This window comes from Caenorhabditis remanei, chromosome V (genome assembly GCF_010183535.1).
Source record: "Caenorhabditis remanei strain PX506 chromosome V, whole genome shotgun sequence".
In the NCBI taxonomy this organism is placed as follows: domain Eukaryota; kingdom Metazoa; phylum Nematoda; class Chromadorea; order Rhabditida; family Rhabditidae; genus Caenorhabditis; species Caenorhabditis remanei.
Genome location: NC_071332.1, coordinates 1,986,869 through 2,009,267, shown reverse-complemented (window position 1 = coordinate 2,009,267; position 22,399 = coordinate 1,986,869). Strand labels below are relative to the sequence as shown.

Below are 22,399 nucleotides of genomic sequence, written 5' to 3'. Positions count from 1 at the left end.
GGATATCTGGGGGTTGGAAATTTGTGTAAGGGTAGTCAAAAACACCGAAAATTTCGCAGAGTTATCTGGAAAATTGAAATATTTATGAATTTTTTGGGTGAAAAGTCGATTATTGGGCATATTTTCCTAGGATGACGTCATAGGAGACTGGTAACATGCTTTTTTTAAATCACTACCATAGGGGTGCATAGCAGGGTTGGGAAATTTCGGGCCGGGCCGACTGAAAATTTTTCCTCGGCCCGGCCCGGCCCGGCCCGGCTCCTGTAGAAATTTGAAATTGTTTCAAAAATTTTTGAAAATTTTTAAAAATTTTTTGCAAAAAAGTGGATTTTTCGACTGTGTTTTAGAACATCGGTAAAAGTCTTAGCGTACGAGAAATTTTGAGAGTCTTGGCTTTTTTAAAATGAAAATTTTGCTGAAATTTGTGAAAAAATGGTGCACATTTTTTGAATCCGGGCCGACCGGGCCGGGCCGGGCCGGAAGAATTTTTGTCAGCCCGGCCCGGGAATTTCCCAACCCTAGTGCATAGGCTGTAAAAATAGTTCGGATTGAAACAACTTTTTGCAACTGTGCCAAGGCCCACCACAAACATTCTCACTCTTACAGATAGTGCCTCTTAATGAGAATTCAAAATTAATACTTTTTCAGAATCCATTTCTCGATGATATCCAAAAGGTGTTATCAAATAGTGAAAGGACTCAGAATTCCATATTTGACGTTGTTAGAAATGCAGGTCAACAAAGAATCCACATGTGTTAAGCTAAAATCAGGAGAAGACTCTTTAGGGGGTTGGCATTTTTTGAATTACGAGGAAGATGAAGATAAAGAGATGAAGCCTATAGAAAGGACGATTGGAGGGTGTCCCATGAAAACGTGGTGAGTTTTTTTTCTAAGTTGGTAAAATCTATTGCACTTTTTCAGCCGGCGCGTAATTCGCTCAAAACTCAATCTTATGAGCTGAAAAGTATACCAAAATGTAGATCTCGACGAGATCTATTTCATTGATATAATATGAGCCCTATAGCTAGTTGTATGTGCAAAATGGAAATTGGAAATTTCGAACCTTCCAAAATTTCCGTGATTTCTCAAAATTGAAAAAACTTTGGTTGTGAAATTTCCGAAATTTCAAATATTTTCGCGAAGATTTTTAAAAGTTTGTGCGGAATCGAAAAAAGGTGCTGCTAAACTAACGTGAACGATGCCAAAACGTAACTTCTGTGTCAAAATTTACAGAATTTTTAGTTTTTTTTAGCTTTTTTAAACCATGTTCGCGTTTGGCCCCATCCCGCGGCACAGTAACAAACAGCCATCCGGTGTGTAGTTGCTCAGTGAGATAGAACTCGCCGAGATCTACATTTTGGTATACTTTTCAAGTATTAAGAATTGCACTGTACTGCTCTACTTTTTCAGCATACTGGAAGATCACATCTACTCATTTACTCTTCATGATGTCAAGATATCAGTCAGAGCTGGATCTCACTATCTGATGGATTTATTCAAACTAGAAATTTATAAAGCATGGCTCGACGCAGACCAAGTTCCATTTGCAAGAAGTCCTTATTTCTACCCATTTAAAAATTTGAGAGATATATGGATCTTTGGAGAAAAACCGATGGATCCTGACGATTTCAAATACTTAGTGGAGAATATAGCACCAAGTTATAATCTTTCAATCAAACTCCCTTTCGATCCGAAATTCAAATTTGACTCGTTTTTAAAAAATGATTCGGATTATCTAGCAATCGGAAAAAGAGCTCATTGGATTACTAGCGAAATGTTTCATAGTTTTGATAATGTTCATTTACAACTGTTCGGTTGCAAAATGACTGCAGTGGATTGTCAATTATTCATTAGTCGATGGTTTCACTCGAGTAATACACGGTTTGAAACTTTAATCCTCTCGTTTATAAGAGTTCCGGATGCGTACGATTTCACTGAATACAAATTGATGCCATTTGATAGAGAGCGGAGAGGATTCGCGTTCAAGTGAGTTTAAAATATCAGAAAATTCGCGAAAAAGAGAAGTCAATTTTATGTCTTTTATAATCATTTTTCTTTGTGTTTCTGTGATATGTACGGTATGTCTTTATAAATCCCAAAGTTAGGAAATGGCGGCAGGCAGAAGTCGAAATTCCATGAAACTATGATGTTGATCGCGGAATTCCGACTTTCGATTTCCAATTTCAAAAATTTTAGTTTCGACTTCCGTTAAAAACATATCCGTATAAGAGCTGCCCCGATCGGAACCGGCACAAATCAGAACTACAAAAATGCGCGGACTGTCAATTTTTCCAGAAAACGTTTCAACCAATACATAGATTGTACCGACGGATTTGATATCATCCGCTCCGATGGACTGTTAGCAACTATTCTCATCGGACCGTTCTGGTTTGTCTTCCATGTATGGCATGACCGTTTCCCAGATTTGGCAGGACACACCAACTTATTTCAATCTTGAAAACTGTGTTTTTTTCAATAATTGTGATGGCCAGGCTTGTTTGGAGTCGTTGAATCGGACATCTGATTTCTTCGATTCTCAGATTTTTTTTTGAATTCAGATGATTCTAACGCTCAATGTCGCACCCTCATCTCTTACCCACTTAAACCGCTCCTCACCCTTCCGCATAAGGTCGAGCGAAATCTCATTCCAGACCGATCTCCTTGATCTTGTTTCTTTTCCGTTTTCTTTGTACTTTCACTTGTTCCTCTTCTGCACCGATTTATCTCTAAGCCCATATAGTAGTTTAATAAATCCCTAATAAACTCAGATGAGATTGAAAAACTCTTTCTAACACCTTGACGGATATCCTCGAAAGTAATATCAAAAGAATTGTCAGCTTCTTGCTGCGATCTACAAATGAAACATCAGCAACTCTACCGCTTTTATTAAACTTTTAAATAAAATTATTGGTTTTTCGTGTGAACCAAACCTAGATCGTGTATCTAAAAATGTCCCCCTCGGAACAACTATTAATAAGGCGACTAAAAAGAAGGTGGGAGATAGGTATAATCCAGCGGTACTCATGGAGAGAAAAAAATCAGGTATAGTCAAATACTATGATCGCAAATTTTGCGTTGATAGACGGGGAAGAACTTTTCGTGGTTTAGAAACACAAAAACAAAAAGACACGGGCCGGCGCCTATCTCGCTTCAAGCTCAATATTATGAGGAATATATCGATTGTACCAAGGGAGATGACATCATCCGCTCTGACGGCTCGTTAGCCACCATTCTCATCGAGCGGTCCTATTTCATCTTCCACGTATGGCATGATCGATTTCCGGATTTGGAAGGACGTGTCAGATTCCAACTACAAGCGAATCTCTTTTAAAATTTCCGAACGACGCAAAGCGGTTGCGTCGCGTTTTTATGTGCTTGTGATTTTAACAATTCTAAGAGTATAAGTATGAATGATTGATTATTTATTTGAAGGACTTACACCACTTATACAAATAAGAAAAAAGAAAAAGTAGTTCCACAAAATTAAAGGAAATATTACATTGAAATACATAGGAATTAGGTAAAGAAATCAAAAAAATTTTGATCTGAAACCAAATTTATGTCTGAATTTCAGAAGGCTCTGAAACCTCCCGATTTTCAGCCAAAAATAGACTCCACCCACTTTTTTCAGAAAATCTGAGTTTTGACAGTTTTTAAAGGATTTCAGTGGGAAAATCCTCAAAATCAAGGAATTTTCGATCTTAATTTCAATTTTTCGTCTGACTTTTATATTTTCAGACACTGAAATTCATTGATTTTCGGCCAAAAATAGACTCCGCCCACTTCTCAAATTTTTTCAAACACCTGTTTTTTTAAAAATCATTTTCGGTCCCGCTGATTCTGATAATCTGAACAATTTTGAGCTAATAGTAAGTTCACATTTTTAAAAATATTCACGAATTTTGGAGGCGGAGCTTGCCTACAGTACCCCAAGTTTCAGATTTTCAATCAAATTTTTCAGAGAAAACGAGCCGATTGTTCTTCACGCTGTCGTCGCGAAACGGGTCGTCTGAAAATCGTCTTTTCTATAATTTTTCAATTGTTTTTCCCCTATTTTTTGTCTGTTCCATTCCTTTTTCATCCACAAATATCATTCTCATATATGTCACATCATCCACCTTTTTTCATCATTATTATGTCAGTTTTTATTGTTTTCTTTGAGAAATAATTCGTTTTTTTCTTCTTGTTGTGAACACTATCCCTTTCCCCCCAGATAAACACCTTTTATGTTGTTTGTATAATATTCTCCCATTTTAGAGTACCCTGGGGACAAAATGTTGATTATAGTGATGTATTCTGTCAATAGTTTTTTTTAGCACTTTTATTCTTCTCATTCACATGTTTCCCTCTTTATCCCTTTCCACTATTCTTCATTTCCTCTGATTCTTCTTGCTGCTTTGTGAATTGATGCCCACTCCGTCTTATTCATATTTCCACGGAACACTATCACTACAATAGATTGTGGCAGGACGATTGATCGAAGCGACTTTGTTCCAGATGATCCGTGAATTCTTTCTTTTCTCACATTGAATTTGAACTCTTCGTTTGCAAGACTGATTTTTTTATTCGGTTCTTTTTTCATATCGGAAAGGGAGAAATCGATCAGGCTTGCGGCGACGTTATCCTGAAATAAGTTCAGCTCACACATAGAAAACGTTTTCCTAAAAACTGGGGAGCTATAAGTCTATTCTTGGCATTTTCAGATTGAAAATTTCCAAAATTTTCGGATTTTCAGAGATTCCAAAGTTAAGAGGATACTGTATCACTGGAAAATAGAAGAAAATGAGCTCTACTGACAGCAATTTGAAATTAGATGCAGATGCGCTCTATTGAGAACTATCTGCAAACGCGCTCTACTGATAACTTGTTGCGAGTGCGCCCAGTGGATAACCTATCATTTTAACGTTACGAACGCGCTCTACTGACAATTTTCTACATAAGAGTGCAATCGCGCTCCATTGATGAATTCTGGTAAGTGCGCTCCATCGAGAAACAACTATCTTTCTGCTGCAAATGCGCTCGATTTGAAAATTAAATAGAGCGCACTTTCCAACTCCTATTTATATATCCCCGAACATTGGCGCAGTCGGTAGAGGTGTCTTTTTTGGGAAATTTCTTCTAAGTTCGGTTCCTTATTGCTTTAAAAAATGTTTTCTTCCAATTTTAGGCATCCGAGAAGTCATCAATTGAAAAATACTTGAATTAAAAGAAGAAAAAAAAGAAAACCGGAATGAGGAACCGAACTTGGGTGACAGTTTTCCAAAATCGAGGTCTCTGCCGACTGCGCCAATCGAGCACACTTCTCGTTAGGAGTTCGGGAATTTATAAAGAGGAGGCGTTACAGAAGATTGTGGGAAGGAGGAGGAGGGAGATGTGTCAAACTTTGACTTCGAATTTCACCATTACAGATGTCTATTAAGTAGATTTTGAAACCGGATTGATAGGTTTTTGAAGACGTTTTTTCGATCTCAATGGTTTGTTTTCCATGATTGTATTCATCTGTCAGAATTCTTAGCTATCAAAACTGGTATTTATCAGAAACACAGGGAATACGATATGTTTCGGAAAAGTTTCAAAATCCAAAATTCGTCAAAATAGGCGTAAGAAAACGTGAAACGTGAATTGTGATGACCAATTCCAGAAACTGATTGCGTGGTTATATAAACTGGTCTCTGGTCGTATTGTCGGCTTGTTTATCTTTTTGTTTACCTGGGACAAAGTGTCCAACGCCTTGACAGAATCCGAAGGGGTGAATACGAAGGAATTCTGAGAAGTGCTTGCACAGGTTCATAGTTCGGATGTACGCGTTTTCCGGACTGACTATCGAATCGAGATAGTCTTCTTCATACGTGGAAGCAGTTTCCTTAAAAGTCTCCAGTGCATGTTGGAAACAGTTTCTTGACCTATAACAAAACGATTTGTTGAACAGGCCGATTGAGAAAATATTACATGATGGTTTTGTTGGTCTGTCGGACCTTCCTTTAGTAGGAATTTGTTGGAAATGTTCGATTTTTCGTTTAATTTCTCACAACAACAAAAAACTGTCCTCAAAACCAGAAAAAGTTGTTCACGTTTTTAGTTTGTAGAATTATAATTATTGAGAAGAGTTTTCAGAGGTTCACGAATAATAATAATGTTATTTTGAGAAGTTTGTTTTTCCACTAGATGGTCTCCGCTTGTTCACAGGGCTTTATTCATTTCTGAAGATCCAAACGTTTTGCAATAGTTCGTTTTGTATACAGTAATGAACAATTTTGACAGTTTTGGCCGTTTTCAGTGGACAGTGTCTAACTTTAAGAGGGTGCTGTGTATTACTGATTGTCCCACCAAGTAAAATTTTTATGCAATGTATAGATCAAAAGTAGAACTCCATTTTTGTAGTTGACAACTTTTTTGTACGGACACTCCCTAGAGAGTTATATATCGACAAAGTAATTTCCATACTTGCAACCGGCCGAGTCCGGGCCGTGGGCGGGCCTTTGAATAACTCGTTTCAAAATGAAAATTAGGAGTCGATCAACATAACAAATTGTAGATCTCGGTGAGCTCTACTCAAATATATTTTCATTTTTACTGTGAGTTTAGTAAGAGCCGCAGTACTGTCCATTTAGTGGCCGGGCCTTGAATCAACAGCCGGGCCTTGAATCACGGCTCGGCCACTAAATGAATTGTACTGCGGCTGTCACTGAACTCACAGTGAAAATGAAAATATATTTGAGTAGAGCTCACCGAGATCTACAATTTGACATATTGATCGACTCCTAATGTTCATTTTGAAGCGAGTTATTCTAAGGCCCGCCCACGGCCCGGACTTGGCCCGGTTACAAGTATGGTAATTTCTCTCTCAAATTGTCCCATTTCACTGCAAAACAGTGCGATTTTTGAGCTGTCGTCTCAAAATGGCCATAACTCTCTAGGGAGTGTCCGTACAAAAAAGTTGTCAACTAACAAAAATAGAGCTCTGATTCTCATATGTATAATTCATTAAAGAATTTACTTGGTGGGACAATCAGTGATACGAATATTCTCTTTATTTTTTCTACTTTCCATGAGGAACTTCAAGAACTTGGTCGAAAATCTAACACAATGTTTGAAGAATGGTCACTTTTTGTAGGATTAGTGCTACCGTGATGTTTTGGAGGAAACTTTGAATTTAAGTGAATTCAAAAAACTCACACTTTGCATCCTTTCCCTCATTCTCGACATATCTAACAAGGGAAGTCTTTGGAGACGCCATTTTCAAACGACCTATAAATTTGGTCATAGGGGTTTTTGACCGCGGGTAGCCCATTTCTGCATTGAAAACCTGCTAAATGTGTCTGCGAGCCGAGTTATGAGCTCTCAAACGTTTCATATGGTTAATCCTTCTCCAGCGGTTTCCTGTGCTCGTACGTCGCAAAAATGAGAATATCTTGCGTATACTACTTGTCGATTTGGAAGTCCAGTGGACAAAGCTTAACCATATGAAAAGTTTGAGAGCTCATAACTCGGCTCGCAGACACATTTAGCAGGTTTTGACTGCAAAAATGGGCTCCTCGTTGTCGGAAATACCGATAACCACACTTATAGGTCATTTGAAAGTGGCGCCTCCAAAGACTTCCCTTGTAAGAAGTGCTCCAAGTGTCCGTTAGTGTCCCAAACCCTCAGAAGACATACTCAGACATCTGAAAAGTAATGTTGAAGATAGGGAAGCCAAAGGTGCGCCAGCGGGAGTTTAAGAGAGCGAAATGTCACTTTCAGAATGAAATGTTCCAAATTTTTCAATTGAGAAAAACTAGCTGGAAATCAGATCAGTTGGACAGTTTCAAAAGCGAGCCATTAGTATTGTTCAGCTTTGACAAAAAGCCTTCAAAATTTTCGGGTACATGAATAAAACACCTAGATTACCCAATCCAGAATCAACTTTTCATCGTCTGAAGAGCGAAGAGCCTACCTGGTCAATCGTTTCTTTATCAATCACAACTGCAAAATTGTTTTAAAAATACAGGATCTTGAGAATGAATTTATCTATTTATTAGTAGCCGTATAAGAATAATAGATTCTTTTTTTCGTATTGTATACAAAAGGAAACGGAGAGACTGTTTCAATAGAGATAAACTGGGAACCGATTCTTCCAAACAACGAACTCAATCGCTTCTGCTTCAGACTGCTTGACTGTTGCGAGAAGACCGTCGCTTCGGATGATATCCAATCCACTCGAAAAGTTCATTTGCTTTCTTTCACTGAAATAATTATAATTATTCAATCTATAATCTAATGAATTAGACTCACTCATAGTACTGTCCTCTAACACTTGAATTCCATGGTTTTGGATTAAAACCATTGAGATCTAGTGGGGTTTTGAGGTTATCTGATTCAATGTGTAGTCTTTCAAAGCGTGTATTTTCAGAATTAAACCACTGATTGATGAATTCCAAAATATCGTCAGAGGATAGACTAGCTCTTCTCATTTCTATTACGGAACAGTCCATATTCAGAAATACGTCGCGTGTGATATAAGCGGCAGTGTTCAAATGAAGAATATCCATTGAGAATCTAGTAGATTCCATTTGGAAATTAGAATAAATCGGATAATATCCGATGTACAGTTTTTTCGAGACTTCCACCTCTTCAATTATATATCTCAGATGAGGAATGTTATTTGTGTAATCATTCACTGCTGTGATGATCATTTGTTCACATTTTTTGATTCCCAGTGCCATTGGAAGGAGTTTAACGTTTGGTGTGTTACCATATTTGTATGTTAAAATAGGCACATTGAACAGGTCTGATATGTATTTATAGAGTACTTTCAACTTCTCTACCATTAATCCTCCGGTTTCCATTTTATCCGGTTTTTTTCTGGAAAAAATTGGGAATCTCATGGTCATGTTGAGTAATTTAGTGCTACTATTCATCTGCCCAGAATATAACTGGAAAGAATCAGAACTGATTAAAAGACGATTAAATGTAATATTCAGACCTAAATTTGTCGATCTGTGGCTGTTCTGATCCAACCGGTTTCAATTCGAATCATTCTATTACTGCGAAAAAACATTCTAAAACTGAAATATTCGCCTTGATGAAATTATTGGATATATGAAAATCAGAAATGGGCTTTAATTCGTTCCAGTTCAAAAACGGTAACTCACTAACCTGAAAACAATCGTCATATCTCCAACTGTTCGTCTATCCTTCCTCACTCTCATCCTCGAATATTCTTGTCCTCTACAGTACCAATCATAGCATGTTCTATCTCCAGCTCTTAATATCACTGATGAATAACTTCTACCCCTTCCCACAATTATATCGATTCCGGTGTATGGATGACGCGTACATTTGACAAGACGACGGCATTTTTGAGAGCAAGTGGAAAAGTCGAATCTGATATAGGAAATTGGGTTGAGAGAAAAAAGGAAAAAAGAAGGATAATTGATAACCTACTTATCTGGAGTCTCAAGACTCTGTATTACATTTTGGATAGCTAGAAAAGGAAGTTTGAGAAGGGGGAATGTCATTTTACATGTATGGAACAATAGAAATAATATGGTCCTTCGAGAGAGAGAGTACACATCTGTCTATTGATCCCTGAATGCACAGTACCTGACGACATGTTGCGGACATCGTATGCCCACACAACAGAGGAACATGAAAGACAGAAACGGAATTGTTGATTGTTAACTGTTATTATGACTTCAGTAGTTGTGAAAAGAACTCACAAGGGAATTGACTTTCGGTATCCGTTCAGAATTTTCTATAAACTTGCACACTGATAGTTTCGAGTCTACTCTAAACAATGATAATAGCCAAAAAGTGCAAAACTCGCGAAAACGTGGATTTTTTTGCTCCGAAAATTTGCTCATTTTTCATCATAGAAAACGCGAGTGCCCCTTTGGGAGGACTATCGGGTTCGTAAGCCGTCTCGGTCAGCGCACAGGCAAACCGCTGAAACGCGGGTCAAACGCGGGCCAAACGCGGGCGAAGGGCAAAATTAGGACCAAACGAGGCCCTAATTTCATCCTACGCGGCTCAAAGCCGTTTTGAGAATGAACCGCGGGTGAGATGCGGGGCATCCTCATTTTTGGGGCTTTCTCAAAAGCGCCGAGGATAAAACGATGACCAAATGGAGATGAGTTAATTTTTTTTAATTTCAGTGAACTAAATTCGAAAAACGTCTGTGTTTTGAAACAACTTTTTTGATTAAAATAGAAATTGAAAAAAAAATAATTGAATGATAAATTCAAAACTTTTTTTAACTTCAATAAAAGTTTAAAATTTAAGTTTTGAAAACTTCAATAAGAGTTTAAAATTATCTCACTTTTTGGGCTTATAATTCAATTTTGAACAAAAACTTATTTCAAAGTACAGAGTCTCTGCTCTACATACAACTAGAAAAATGTACGGTTGAAAAAATCTCAATTTAGTTTATGAAAATGTTTCAATAAGATTTCAAAATTTAATCTTTCCAAATGTAACAAAAATCAAAAAATACCTTTTTTCAGATCGTCGTCGACATGTGTATGGGACCTCGGAAGCAGACCAAGAAGCAAAATCAAAAATGCATAATCTTCGAATTTGCCACAACCTTTCTAAGCTTTCCAATGTTTTTTTCATAATTTTGAGTAAAATAAATATTGATATACATTGATACAATTGTTTGTTCCTTCTTAACTATTTACAGAATCAGAAAAAAGAATCAGAAAAATCTGATCAAATAAATCGAATCAAATAGGAATAGGAATCAAATAGGGCCGATACAAACTGGCACGTAGCGGATAGAGTTCGGACCTAGTCGGGGCAGGCTTTTGCATAGTGATAGCCCATGACAAGCTTAACTAATAAACCGAATTCGTTTTTAGTCATCTCTCATTAATCTCGTGATCGCGGCTCTCAAAGTTACCGTACATTCCAGATTTGCAGACTTGGGGCCGGGCCGGTAGAGAAATTTGCCGGCCCGGCCCGGCCCTGTCGGCCCGGAGCCAAAAAATGTGCACCATTTTTACACAAAATTTTTCGAATTTTTTTCAAATTTTCATCAAAAATAGTCAAAAATCCTATGTAAACTTGTGTTTTATCGAAATGTAAAAACATAGTCGAAAGTCGACTTTTTTCATACTTGTCAAGGCCCGGCCCGGGTAATTGGGGCCAGAGTCAAAATTTTGGCATATATCAAGCTGCTAATAACCATACTTGTCAACCGGGCCGAAACGGGCCGACACGGGACGGCTCGTAACTCGCGTCAAAATGAATATTATGAGCTGAAAAATATACCAAAATGTAGATCTCGACGAGTTCTATGCCCGTGACCCACTACGGGCCGGATGGCTATTCGTTAATGTGCCGCGGGCCGGGAAAAAGTGCGAAAAAAACGCGAAAATGACCAAAAAAGCCATTCTAGCCCGGCCCGCGGCACATTAACAAATAGCCATCCGGCCCGTAGTAGATCACGGACATAGAACTCGTCGAGATCTACATTTTCGTATATTTTTCAGCTCATAATATTCATTTTGACGCGAGTTACGAGCCGGCCCGTGTCGGCCCGTTTTGGTCCGGTTGACAAGTATGCTAATAACTAAAGATCACCCTTATCAGATGATTCAAATCTTCCCGCCAATCCCGATTCTCCTGAATTATCTGTCTCTCTTTTCTGCTTTCCCTCTCCCCTTTGAATGTTCAAAGGTCTCCCACTTCTCCCATTAACACACAACATAATCAATTCGGAGCGTCCTTCGTCATCACGTATAAGAAGCCGTCGTCGTCGTCGTCTTCCCAATTGATAAACATAGGCGGAAGACGAAAAAGAAGAGAAAAGAAAAGAAGAAAACCAGTTCGTGCCCCGATGGCAAGCCTTCCTCGTCGTATTCTTCTAGGAGACCTCACTCAGTTTTTCGCGGGCGAACTTCGCAACTTCATCTAAGCTTACAAAGTATGGAAAATGCGCTCTATTGAAAAAAAAGTGTTGATTTGGTGTCTGCGTCTCTCATTTTCCCACGTATTTGCATAATCTCTGTTTTTTTTTCAAAAAATTTTGCATGCATGCGCCTTTAAACCGGGTTACGGTAGCTCGTTGAATTTTTCTTATTGTTTTTTTTAATCAGATGACCACAACTTGCCGGTTATTATGCTCTGTGATATTCCTCACATTTGTCATTGCAAGATATGAAGATAGTAAGTTTTTTTTTTGCAATCAAAAACAAAAAATTTACAAAAAAATGGATTTCCAGAATACGACCGCTCAAAAATGCCATGGGACTTGCGCCCAATCGATCGGTTCATCGGATTGTGGTCGTTGACGGTAACTTTTTTCACAAAAACTTCCTTCTATATTTCTCTGCGTCTCTCTTAATATCTCTCTCTCTTTTTCTCTAAAAGATTTACCCGTCGTTTCCCTATCAAATAGTACGTTTTCTGTCATCTGTCCTTTCTTTGTAAACCACAAAAAATCGAAAAAAAAAGTCGCGTCTTTGTTCCCAACATGATAGAACAATGAAATCATTAATAGGGGTCAAATGGAAGGCAACGTGATCTACCGCCACCATCACAAATCGATTATGCAATCAATCCGATTCCAAAGTTTGGAGCCAGAGCAGTGAATATCACGTGAGTAAGGGTATGACAGGAAAACTGACGTCGTGGGGATTCAGAATCTCTTTTCAGAAGTTTTCTAGCGCAAAATTGGAGCGAGTTACCGAAGGAAACCTTGTATCTCCGTCAATTTTCAACTTTTTCAAAATCTGAAAACTGATTCAGAATTCTCACATTTTCAGCTGTTTAACCATGTAAAAATTGTGAGAAAATCTGGGAGGTTCGCAGGGTATTACAATTCTCATGAGTTTCACACAGCATTCCGAGGTGTGATGAATGCGCTGAACCGCGCTCCGTCGCACAACGATTGGCACGGTGCCAAAAAGATTTGTGGTATCGTTTGAGGCAAAGTGAATGTGTACGCTCGGAAAGGCCCGGCTTCAAAAAATTAATCAATTTTTTAATTTTTCATAAATATGTGAACGTTTCTGATGATTTGTCAGAATTTCTTTATGACAATAGAAAATTTGTCGTTTTCGCAAAAAATTCAAAAAAATTTCAAAAAATTGATATTTGGACCCTGGCGCCAAGTACCCGGACCTTCGTGCCGCGCTTAAAGCCCGGCCCCGTCCGGGAATCGGTATACTGCGGACCTTACACCTTGCGACGCTGTGGCTCCAGTATCTCCGCTCATTTTCACTTTTTTTTTTCAAAATCTTCAAACTTTTTCAGAATCCCCACATTTTCCTCTCTCAAACCACCCCACTCTCTTAAATTTCCAGCCACACCTACTTCGACCGCAACAGCGTTGTCCGTCACGACTATGGATTCATGCCGGTCAAAAACGCGACCCGTAGAGACCCCCGTGTCCATGTCGCCTACCTAACCACATCTTCTCAAGGATGGTCAATGATGGAGCAGGGACAAGTGAAGGAGGGAAAGATGACGTTCCATTTGAAACAATTCATGAGAAGAAGCTTTGATGTTGGGAATAATAACAATTTGGAGGTCAGAGAGTTCGAGAGACAACTGGAACTTCCGGATTATAATACAATGATTATGAAGGTGAGAGTGTTTACTGGATTTTGAGTTTGGGAGGGGTTTTTGTTCCATTTACGTGCTAGTGCTGTCCAATATTTAAAATTTTTTATTTCTTCGAGTAGACCGAGTCTAGTTCTCCATTTTTGTAGTTGACAACTTTTTGATAGCTTTTCTAATTTTCGAGATATGACGGTTTTTAGCAAACTTGTTGAAGATTTGGCACAACGAGAGGGTGCAGAGAAGCTAGAGTGTCGAACTTCTCTGCGTCTCTCTTTCTCTCTTGCTAACTAAGCTTTGCTGAAACTATCTCATTTTCGTTTTTTTTCTATTATATGGTTCACTGTAGAAGAAAAATCGGTTCCTTATGGTTTAATGGTAGAATGGCCGAAATTGCGTCTTTTTTTCATTTTCAATATAATCTGCCCTTTGAAACCCAATTTTTCCGTTTTTTTCAATTTCTTATAAATCAAACTTTGAGCTCTATTTTTGTAGTTGACAACTTCTTGATAGCTATTCTAGGTTTTGAGATACGAGTGTTCAAAGATAGGCGCTTAAAACGACTTGGGGGAGAGACGCAGAGAAGGCAGACACTCTAGTTTCTCTGTGTCTCTTTCTCATCGCTTATGTTTAAAGACGCGTATCTCTGAACCTTGAAGAGATATGGAAAAGTTGTCAACTACAAAAAAGGAGGACTACATTTAATCTACATAACCGATGTAAATTCTGGTAAAGAGGACATTCTGAGAATTTGTGACAAGTTTTTAAAAAAAAGTGTCATTTTTTCCATAAGAAAACATGTTTTGGTGTGGTAGAGGTATGAAAATGGTTGCCTGTAAATGATTATAAATTCTTTTAAAATCAGTTTGCCCTTCAATTAGTCCTCCGTTAACCGATTCTTAGAAAATCTGGAATTTCAAGCGCTAGAGACTTAAAAATTTGATATTTTATCAATTATATTGAATAACATCTGTTTATTAGCACGGGTCGCTTCTTACAACCGCGCTCTAGCGAAATCAATGAAAATTGTGTGCGAAGTTGAGAGACTCAGAGAAAAAGAGACATTTTTCAAGGCGGTTTCGGTAGAGCGCAGTTGTAAGAACTGGGCCGAGCTAATATGAACCTAGGAGACATTTTACCGATTTCCCGTTGCCCCAACACCGCCCGTTCCAAAATTTTGTGAAATCTGAAATTCCAGCAAAGAATCCCCCTTATCTCTTCTGTCTCCCGCCAAAACTCCCACTCTAAACCAGTATCCAATTTCCCGAAAATTCAACATTTTTCAATTTACAGATCCGCGCCGAGACCGCCTACGACACCGAGTCCTACACAGCCACCTACAAGAGAGTCTACTGATTTCCCGTTTCATTCATTTCCCCAAAAGTATAATAAATCCATCCAATACGTTTTTAATTGGACACCCTTCTACAATTAGAACGGTTTGGTTTCCGAACGGAAAAAAAGTAAACGAGGCGCATGTGACAGATAGCGGGTAGAACCACACCAGTGTTACTTTTTTTTCTTTTTTCTGATTTCTTATTCCATATCAGTCCTCCTCGCATAACATAACCACTTACCGTTTTATTATAGGTGTATGGAGGGGACACCGTTAGTCATCATACTCTTTTCCTTCAAACTTTTTTATTTTTTTCTGACAGCTGTTGCCTCAAGTCAGAAAAAGACAACAAGACAACAAAAAATCCCTTCTTACGTTGTACATGTATCCGATTACTTTAGGATTACTCCCTGACTATAAGATGTTCGAAATTCCGGTTGCTCTTTTGGCATGTCAAGATTCCTAGAAGCGATTTCGAAAAGGGGGACGCCCGCTTTCTGTCATTTTTGGTTTATTTTGAATAAGTACACTTGGGACATAGGAGGAAGGCAGTTCATGTCTAGGAGTGGAATTTGTACTTTTCTTGGGGAGAGTACCTGTGTCTAATTTTTCTAATAGACTAGTAACCCTTTTAAGTCCGGCAGCTAGTTTTTTTGAGATAGAAACTCTCAAATCCTCCAAAAAGCTAAATTCGCTGCGTTTGGTGCTAAGTCTCGTGAATATTGAAATATTTCCATTTTTGAGAACTAAATTGAAAAATTGTATCGAAAATACTTACACCTAGAACATCGTCCTTTTACTAAACCATCACGCTCTTGTATCGCTTTTTGTCTAATAAGACTACTCATTCGCTGCGTAGCGACTCGCAGTGTAGTCTAGCGATACGGAGTCTCACGATATTCTCACAAGTTTTGTGAATATAGCTGTGAAAGGTCAAACATTATTATTTCGAAAAATTTTTTTTTATGACGACTTGCGAATTCGCTGCGTAGCGACCCGACTTGTAACCTAGGGATATGGAGCTTCTATTGCGGACTTCAAATAATTTCCGATAAATTCTCCGTTTTTGTTGCGTAGCGACTCGAAATGTAGCCCTCGGATACTGCGTTTCACTCAAAGGACCCTTTTTCCTGAATTTTACCTACAGCTAGCTAACAACCTGTTTTTCAACGTGCAAATTTTAGAGTATCGTCATGAATTTGCTATTTCTGAACAGCTGAGGTCATAAGGATTCCGAATCTGTTTTCAAATTTAGAAAAGCGTTTAAATCAACTGGGATGTACGGTTTCTAAACAATACATGTTTCTAACTGCTTTACCTTAAAATCCATGTATCTCTGCTTGGTTTGACTCTAGCCTGAATTTGAAAGCAGATTCTGAATCCTCACGTCTTCAGCTACCGTAGCCTATACCTCTAGATTTCAACGAAACCAAAAACCACCCCAAGAACCTTGAACAATAATTTTATTACTTCTCACACCTTTCTTATCGTTATCATTTCCAAGAAGGTGTCACTTTTCCAACATCTTCTTTTCCCCCCCCCCCCCTCTCCAGTAGAAATACATGTACCCCCACACCCTCCCCATCATTATACATTCTCCTTTCATCTATACCATCGTCTCGACTAGCAGAAGTCAAAAAGAGAGTGTATGAAGAACACATTGAGGAGAAAAAGATGGGGAAGGCACACCCAAGAGGCGTGCAAACGAAAGAAGAAGATGATGATTGCCAGTTGATTAATTGAGTGAATTGTTGAAAAGAGAGATAGTAGTCGAGAAGATGAAGAATAATAGAAACCATCATCGCGACATGAACCATGAACACGTTGTCTTTTTACTTATTCCTTCTTTATTATTGGTTCACGGACACTTGTCAAACCCCTTGAGACTAAACTAGAAAGTTTAATTAGATAATTACAAACATATCAATCAGAGGCGTATCAACAAAAAAACCAAAGATTTCCTTTTCATCCGACACTATTTAACAAAAATTGGTATTATCGGTTCACGAACACTTGTCGGGGGTGTTAAAGTGGACATGAGTAAAATACCGTAGTAAAATACATTCCATGCGCCTTGGCAAATGTTCGTGAACCGATAATACCAAATTTTTTTTAATAGTGAGGGGTGAAAGTGAAATCTTTGGTTTTTTTGTAGTTACGTCGCTAATTGATAGGTTTGTAATTATCTGATTAAGTTTTCTAGTTTAAACTAAAGGGGTTTGATGTTTTGATAGAATTCTGAGAAAGTTTAGCGTACCTTGTAAAATTTGAGCTCCACACCAATAAGATAAATCGTTGATTTTCAACCGATTTATACAAAATTTGGTGCATTTTTCAAATAGCTTTGAAACTGTTTGGTTTCGTCAGTAAAAACACGGAAAAATTTGACCAAATAGTGGAAAAATTGAATTTTTACCGTACCGCTTAAGCTCCGCTCCTTTTTTGACACTTTTTTATCCTTGACATATTGTACATATAAATTATTTTCTGTCGTCGACTCTTATCTTTTGAATTCATTTCTCAAAAGGTACCGCTCCTTATCTCCCGATTTTCAGAGATAGTGAGAGATTTATTTGGGCGACGTATTTTTTTTGATTTCTCAAGAATCTTAAAACTGAAGACGTGAAAATTCTGAATCACTTTTCAAATTCGATCCACAGTCATTATAACCTGAGATACAAGGGTTCTGGCCAATCTCGTGTATCTCGGCTCATTTTGACAGTAGCCAGATTTTGAGAACAGATTCAGAATCCTCACGACGTCAGCTTTCTAGCAATCTTAGTTTTATGCTGAAAATTTTAGAAACAAATTGAAAACTTGAGCACTTTGTCTTAGCGACGTGATACCATGCAATTACGCTAACATGCTCTATTGTACAAGCTGTGAGCTAGGAGCTAGACGGTCTGCCGATCTAAATAACCTCCGTATCCCCAGACGAGTCGCTACGCAGCGAAATCTAGAAATTTTCATTGGAACAGTCAAACGTGACTAGAAACTCAGAATTCAGCAAACTCTGTAAATTTTTTGCGAGCAATAAAAAAGCAGTTAAAAAACGTTGTTTTTGACCGATTTTTTTTAGTAAAAACAAAATTTTTGCAAGATTCATTTAGAAAACATGCAAAACCGCATATTTCTAACCAAAAATGCACAAAAAATGATCGAAATGGGCCATTTTTGAAAAACGCGTCTAAGGCGTGCCAGTTTTTCGGAAAACTGTCAAATTATGCCGAATTTTTCCGAAAAAAACAGAATTTTTTCGATATTCAGTTAGAAAAGATGTAGCATTCTATGTATGTCAGAAGTCAGTACACAACCAAGGTCTATACTACAGTAATATTATACTACAGTAAGAATCTCCTACAGCCGAGAGCTTATTTTCTACAGTAACCTATCGTAGGTAATTCCAAAATTTTTGAATTTTTGAGATTCTAATGCTCACTGAGCGGCCGCCCTCACATTTCCAAATCCATACCATTAAATTTCCCATTAGCCCTCGCTAATAACTACAGTAACCCCTTTCCCTCATTTTTTCAACCACATTATCCCCTTTTTTGTACTATATACATAGTCGGAGCCAGTGCCCCCTTTCACATCCATAAATCTGCAGCAGAAACCGAAACCCAATACTGCTGTGATGCAGGAAAAGGGGAACCTTTTCCGTTTTCGAAATTCCTATCCCACCAAAAATATTCCGGGGTCCCCCCTCATCAATGTTTGCACACACAGAGCCAGTAGCCTCTTTTGAAATACGATCCGCTAAATTTGTTCAGGACACCCCCCCCCCCCCAGCCCTTCTATATATTTTCTCATTTCCCTCATTTTCAAATTGGTCCTATTCTGTATACAACACTTTTTCCCCTCCGTTCGTTCATTCTTTTGAGGGGGGAAAACTTTCTTTTTTTGAATGAAAATCGAGGGGAGAAAAGGAGAAAAGGTAGCTGTCTTTTTCTTTCTTTATGTTGGTTTTTTTTGGTTGGTAAAGTGACAGTAAGAGAAGGGGGAAAGGGGGCGAGGAGGGTTATGAAATTGGTATGTGGAGGGAAGTGATATCATGGAAAGATTGGAATTCTAGACATTTTTTGGAAAATGCTGGAAATTTTGTTATGAAAGACTGTTTCGTGTGTTTATTTTCAAACTATGATAGCTGGGAAACTTCTAGAATTCCTTCGGTAGTTCTAGTGGTTTTTGGGTAATTTTTAAAGTATTTTTGACCGAGACCGCACAGGGCAACATCGATCAGATGAAATAGGCAGTCCACTAGATTTTGTGCTAGGATTCGTTTATTTTTTGGTTTTTCAGAAGGGTCTAGTTGAGTTTAGTAGCTTTTGAACTCTTGTCCATCAAGATTTAGATAAGAATTTCAGAATTTAGGGAAATTAGGGAAATTTAGGAAAAGAGTCCTACCTATCGAAGAACGGATACTGTTTTTTTCGTTGGAAAATCTATTTTATTGATATATTTATATGAAAAAGACCACAAATTGCAGGATTTCATGCCAGAATTTCAAAAAATGCCGCCTGTGAGCATTTACAAGCTGTAACTTACTAACAGTCTTCATAATTTCAAAATTTTAAACTCCCGCGCTTTTTCATATCTCTTTGCCACCAAAAGTCAGAAATTTTAACAAACTTTATACGACTATAATGCTGAAATCACAAGGATTCTAAATCTGTTTTCAAATTTGTGCTAGGACCGAAATCAACCAAGATACATCATTTTGAACTTGGGGAGGCGTGCATCTCGGTTCATTTTGATCACATTAAAAAATTGAAACTAGATTTAGAGTCCGCAAGATTTCAGCTTTCTAGTTATATAGAATTTATACCATAATTAAAAAGATTAAACTTGGAAATTTAGCTTTTTCTTAACCTTGTCACGTTTTACCCCTTTTTTTCGTTTTCTTGCAAGGGACTCAAGAATTCGGGCCCTGATACTTTCGAGTCCGTAGATTCCGAATCTGATATAAAAATTTGCTAAATCCTTTTGTGAGCCGAGTTATGAGCCGTCAAAGTTTACCATGATTAATTCAAGAGCTCCCTAACCAAAGGGTTCATAAAACAGGAGATTCCGATTTCTCGAGATTTCAATTTTTCAATGATATAAGTTTTAAGTAATAAAGTTCAGTTCGGAACCATGTTCCAAAATGTGTAGGGCATTCCTATAATAATACTCAAAAACCCACCCTAAAAGCAAATTTTCAGCTCGAAAAGGCCCAAAACGAGTTTTTTGCTTTTCGAGGCTATCAATTTCGCGGTTTTTTACTTTTTCCCTCAGAACCTTGCCTAAGGATCACATACCATTCCTAAGGGTTCATAAAAACATCGAGCTCCAATGTTTATCTGTGTTTTGAGCCTTCTCCTCATTCTAACTAATCATACATCTCTCTCTCTCTCTCTCCGTTCTCTTTTTTGAACACTTCTCAATGATCTCCTCACCTCCTCTCCTTTTCCCCACCACAGTTCGTGATCGCTTCTTCCAATTATTTGCATATTCATCGCCCCCCTTCGAATGGAACATGACCGTTGCGGCATAATGAAAAGCCACTGTTGATGCTCTCCGGGGCTCTCTCCCCCGCGCGAAAGACAACAAAACGCAAACATTTTTGGCGGAGAAAGAAATGAATGATCATCGTCTCATCACAAATGAAATTCCATGATTCCTCCTCATTCCATCTGGCTTCAAACGTTTGAGAGGAAAAGAGCTCCACACTTTTTCCCTCCCCCGAATAACTTTTTTGGGTCCCCCCCCCCCATCTGTTTCTCTCCTCTATAACCTAGTAGCCTCCTTTTGTTTGAACAGACTTAGTCACTTTCTCATTTCATCTATCTTCACTCAAAGTTCTCCCCTTTGCACTTTTTTTCAAAACCAATGGGCAATTAAACATTTTTATAAGATTTTTTCACTTTTTACTGTACCTGGTACTCAATTGGTTTTGAATGTCGTGTCAAATTTAAATTTCATAAGGAATTGAAATTGATTAGGAATTTAAATTCCCCCCAAAAATGAAAAGGGTGTGCAGATGTTGTTGTAAGTAAGCACCTGCCGGTTTACACCAGGACCTGTACCGGGTTGGGAGCAGATGTATGATTCAGTTTGGGGATATTTTTTGTGTTAGTGTAGATGATTTGGACAGTCCGTTGTTCCATCAGGTTCTCAAACTGTGACGTTTCGAAATTAAGCCGTTTCGCAACTTTTTGGAAATTCGTTAGCGTGGCACCCTAGGCGTTATGGGTGTTTCAGATTTTTTGCGGTTTTTGGACCAACATTCGTTTTTTTTTTCATAGTACATAGATTCACCTTGCTACCAGTTGTTTTACAACTGTGCCGTTTTGAAAATTTCCCATTTCGCAACTTTTCGAAAACTGGGCGGTCCGTAACTCCACCTATCCTTTTGAATCCTACTCATTTTTTAGTCTTTAATCAAGTTTCTTAGGGTTAAGACGGTGTTAGTGAATTTTTCATCTGTTTTCCACAAAAAATTTTCTGAAAATTGGCTAAAAAGAGTGAAAATTCGGTTTTCCCGAAAAAAAGCAAAATTTGGTGTATTTTTAATGTAAAAATAGCATTTTTTCTGAGGATTTGAGCGTTTGGCGGAAGGTTTTGACTATTTCTACTCCAAACGATTTAACAGAATAGTGTAAAAAGTCAAACATTTTATCGTACCGCCTGTTTTTCTCCAGCAAAACTTGAAATTTTAGCTTTTCTTGATTTTAAAGTTCCGGAATAGAATTTTCGATGTTTTCAACTAATTTTTCACGTGTTTCGCTTCATTTTTTTCAAAGTTTCTCAATTTTTCTTGAAAAATGAGTCTCATGTCAAATCCGACCTATTTTAACCAATTTTTAACCGAAATAATTCAAAAAATTGACGAAAAACGAGTGAAAATCCAGTTTTTCCAATTTTTTGAGATTTTGAGGTGAGGTATGTAACCTCGCTCCACAGAACTCCATACTTGTCTTCTGCGTCTCCGTATCTCTATCCCTCTCAAATATCAGTAGAGCACACTTCCAAATGTTCTCTTTCAACCTACCGTACCCCCTTTTTCTCATTAAAATGTTATTATTCATCTCCATATTACCTTGAAAACTAGCCATCTGCCTATGTATAGGATTCCAAATCAAAACATACACATGTCTGGGAGGGTGGTGACCTCCACCCCTGTTTCTACTTATGTATAACCTATTTGAATTATCTCTTATTAATCAAGGAAACAGACAACGGGTGGTCTAGAAAACCAAAATCGAAAAAAAGTTCGGCCAGGGGTATTTTGAGCCTTATCATCGGAATCCCCCTTACATTTCGAAATAGAAATATTCCGCGTCAAATCGACGAAATAGAACATTCTTGCTCGAGAGAGCTGACCATCCCTCATTCCGCCCGTTTTCTCTGCCTGCGCACACACAAAAAAAAAACAAAAGATAGTTGCTTCATCTCTCCGCGGAAAGAGAAAAAGTGGGGTGGGATTACATTCCACAGGCAGCAGTCTTCTCCGTTCGATTTTGATTTCGTTTGACATTGATA

At 38.1% G+C, this 22,399-nt stretch overlaps 4 protein-coding genes across 4 annotated transcripts; 2 read left to right on the top strand and 2 right to left on the bottom strand.

The window, feature by feature from the left end:
* Positions 1–661: 661 nt before the first annotated feature.
* On the top strand, positions 662–2,458 carry GCK72_016783 (uncharacterized protein; the record flags this gene model as incomplete). The annotated part of the gene is made up of 3 exons (XM_003101599.2): positions 662–876; positions 1,411–1,986; positions 2,296–2,458. The coding sequence occupies 3 exons, from the start codon at positions 662–664 to the stop codon at positions 2,456–2,458; spliced, it is 954 nt and encodes a 317-aa protein (XP_003101647.2).
* A 1,905-nt stretch (positions 2,459–4,363) lies between these two features.
* Positions 4,364–4,648, bottom strand: GCK72_016782 (uncharacterized protein; the record flags this gene model as incomplete). The annotated part of the gene is made up of 1 exon (XM_053731686.1): positions 4,364–4,648. One exon carries the CDS (start codon positions 4,646–4,648, stop codon positions 4,364–4,366), a length of 285 nt encoding a protein of 94 aa, XP_053580599.1.
* Positions 4,649–8,083: 3,435 nt separating this feature from the next.
* Positions 8,084–9,497, bottom strand: GCK72_016781 (uncharacterized protein; the record flags this gene model as incomplete). The annotated part of the gene is made up of 4 exons (XM_003101616.2): positions 8,084–8,222; positions 8,272–8,841; positions 9,136–9,363; positions 9,424–9,497. 4 exons carry the CDS (start codon positions 9,495–9,497, stop codon positions 8,084–8,086), a joined length of 1,011 nt encoding a protein of 336 aa, XP_003101664.2.
* A 2,580-nt stretch (positions 9,498–12,077) lies between these two features.
* Positions 12,078–14,898, top strand: GCK72_016780 (uncharacterized protein; the record flags this gene model as incomplete). Its single annotated transcript, XM_053731685.1, has 5 exons — positions 12,078–12,147; positions 12,204–12,274; positions 12,482–12,579; positions 13,287–13,569; positions 14,836–14,898. 5 exons carry the CDS (start codon positions 12,078–12,080, stop codon positions 14,896–14,898), a joined length of 585 nt encoding a protein of 194 aa, XP_053580598.1.
* Between the last annotated feature and the right edge of the window lie 7,501 nt (positions 14,899–22,399).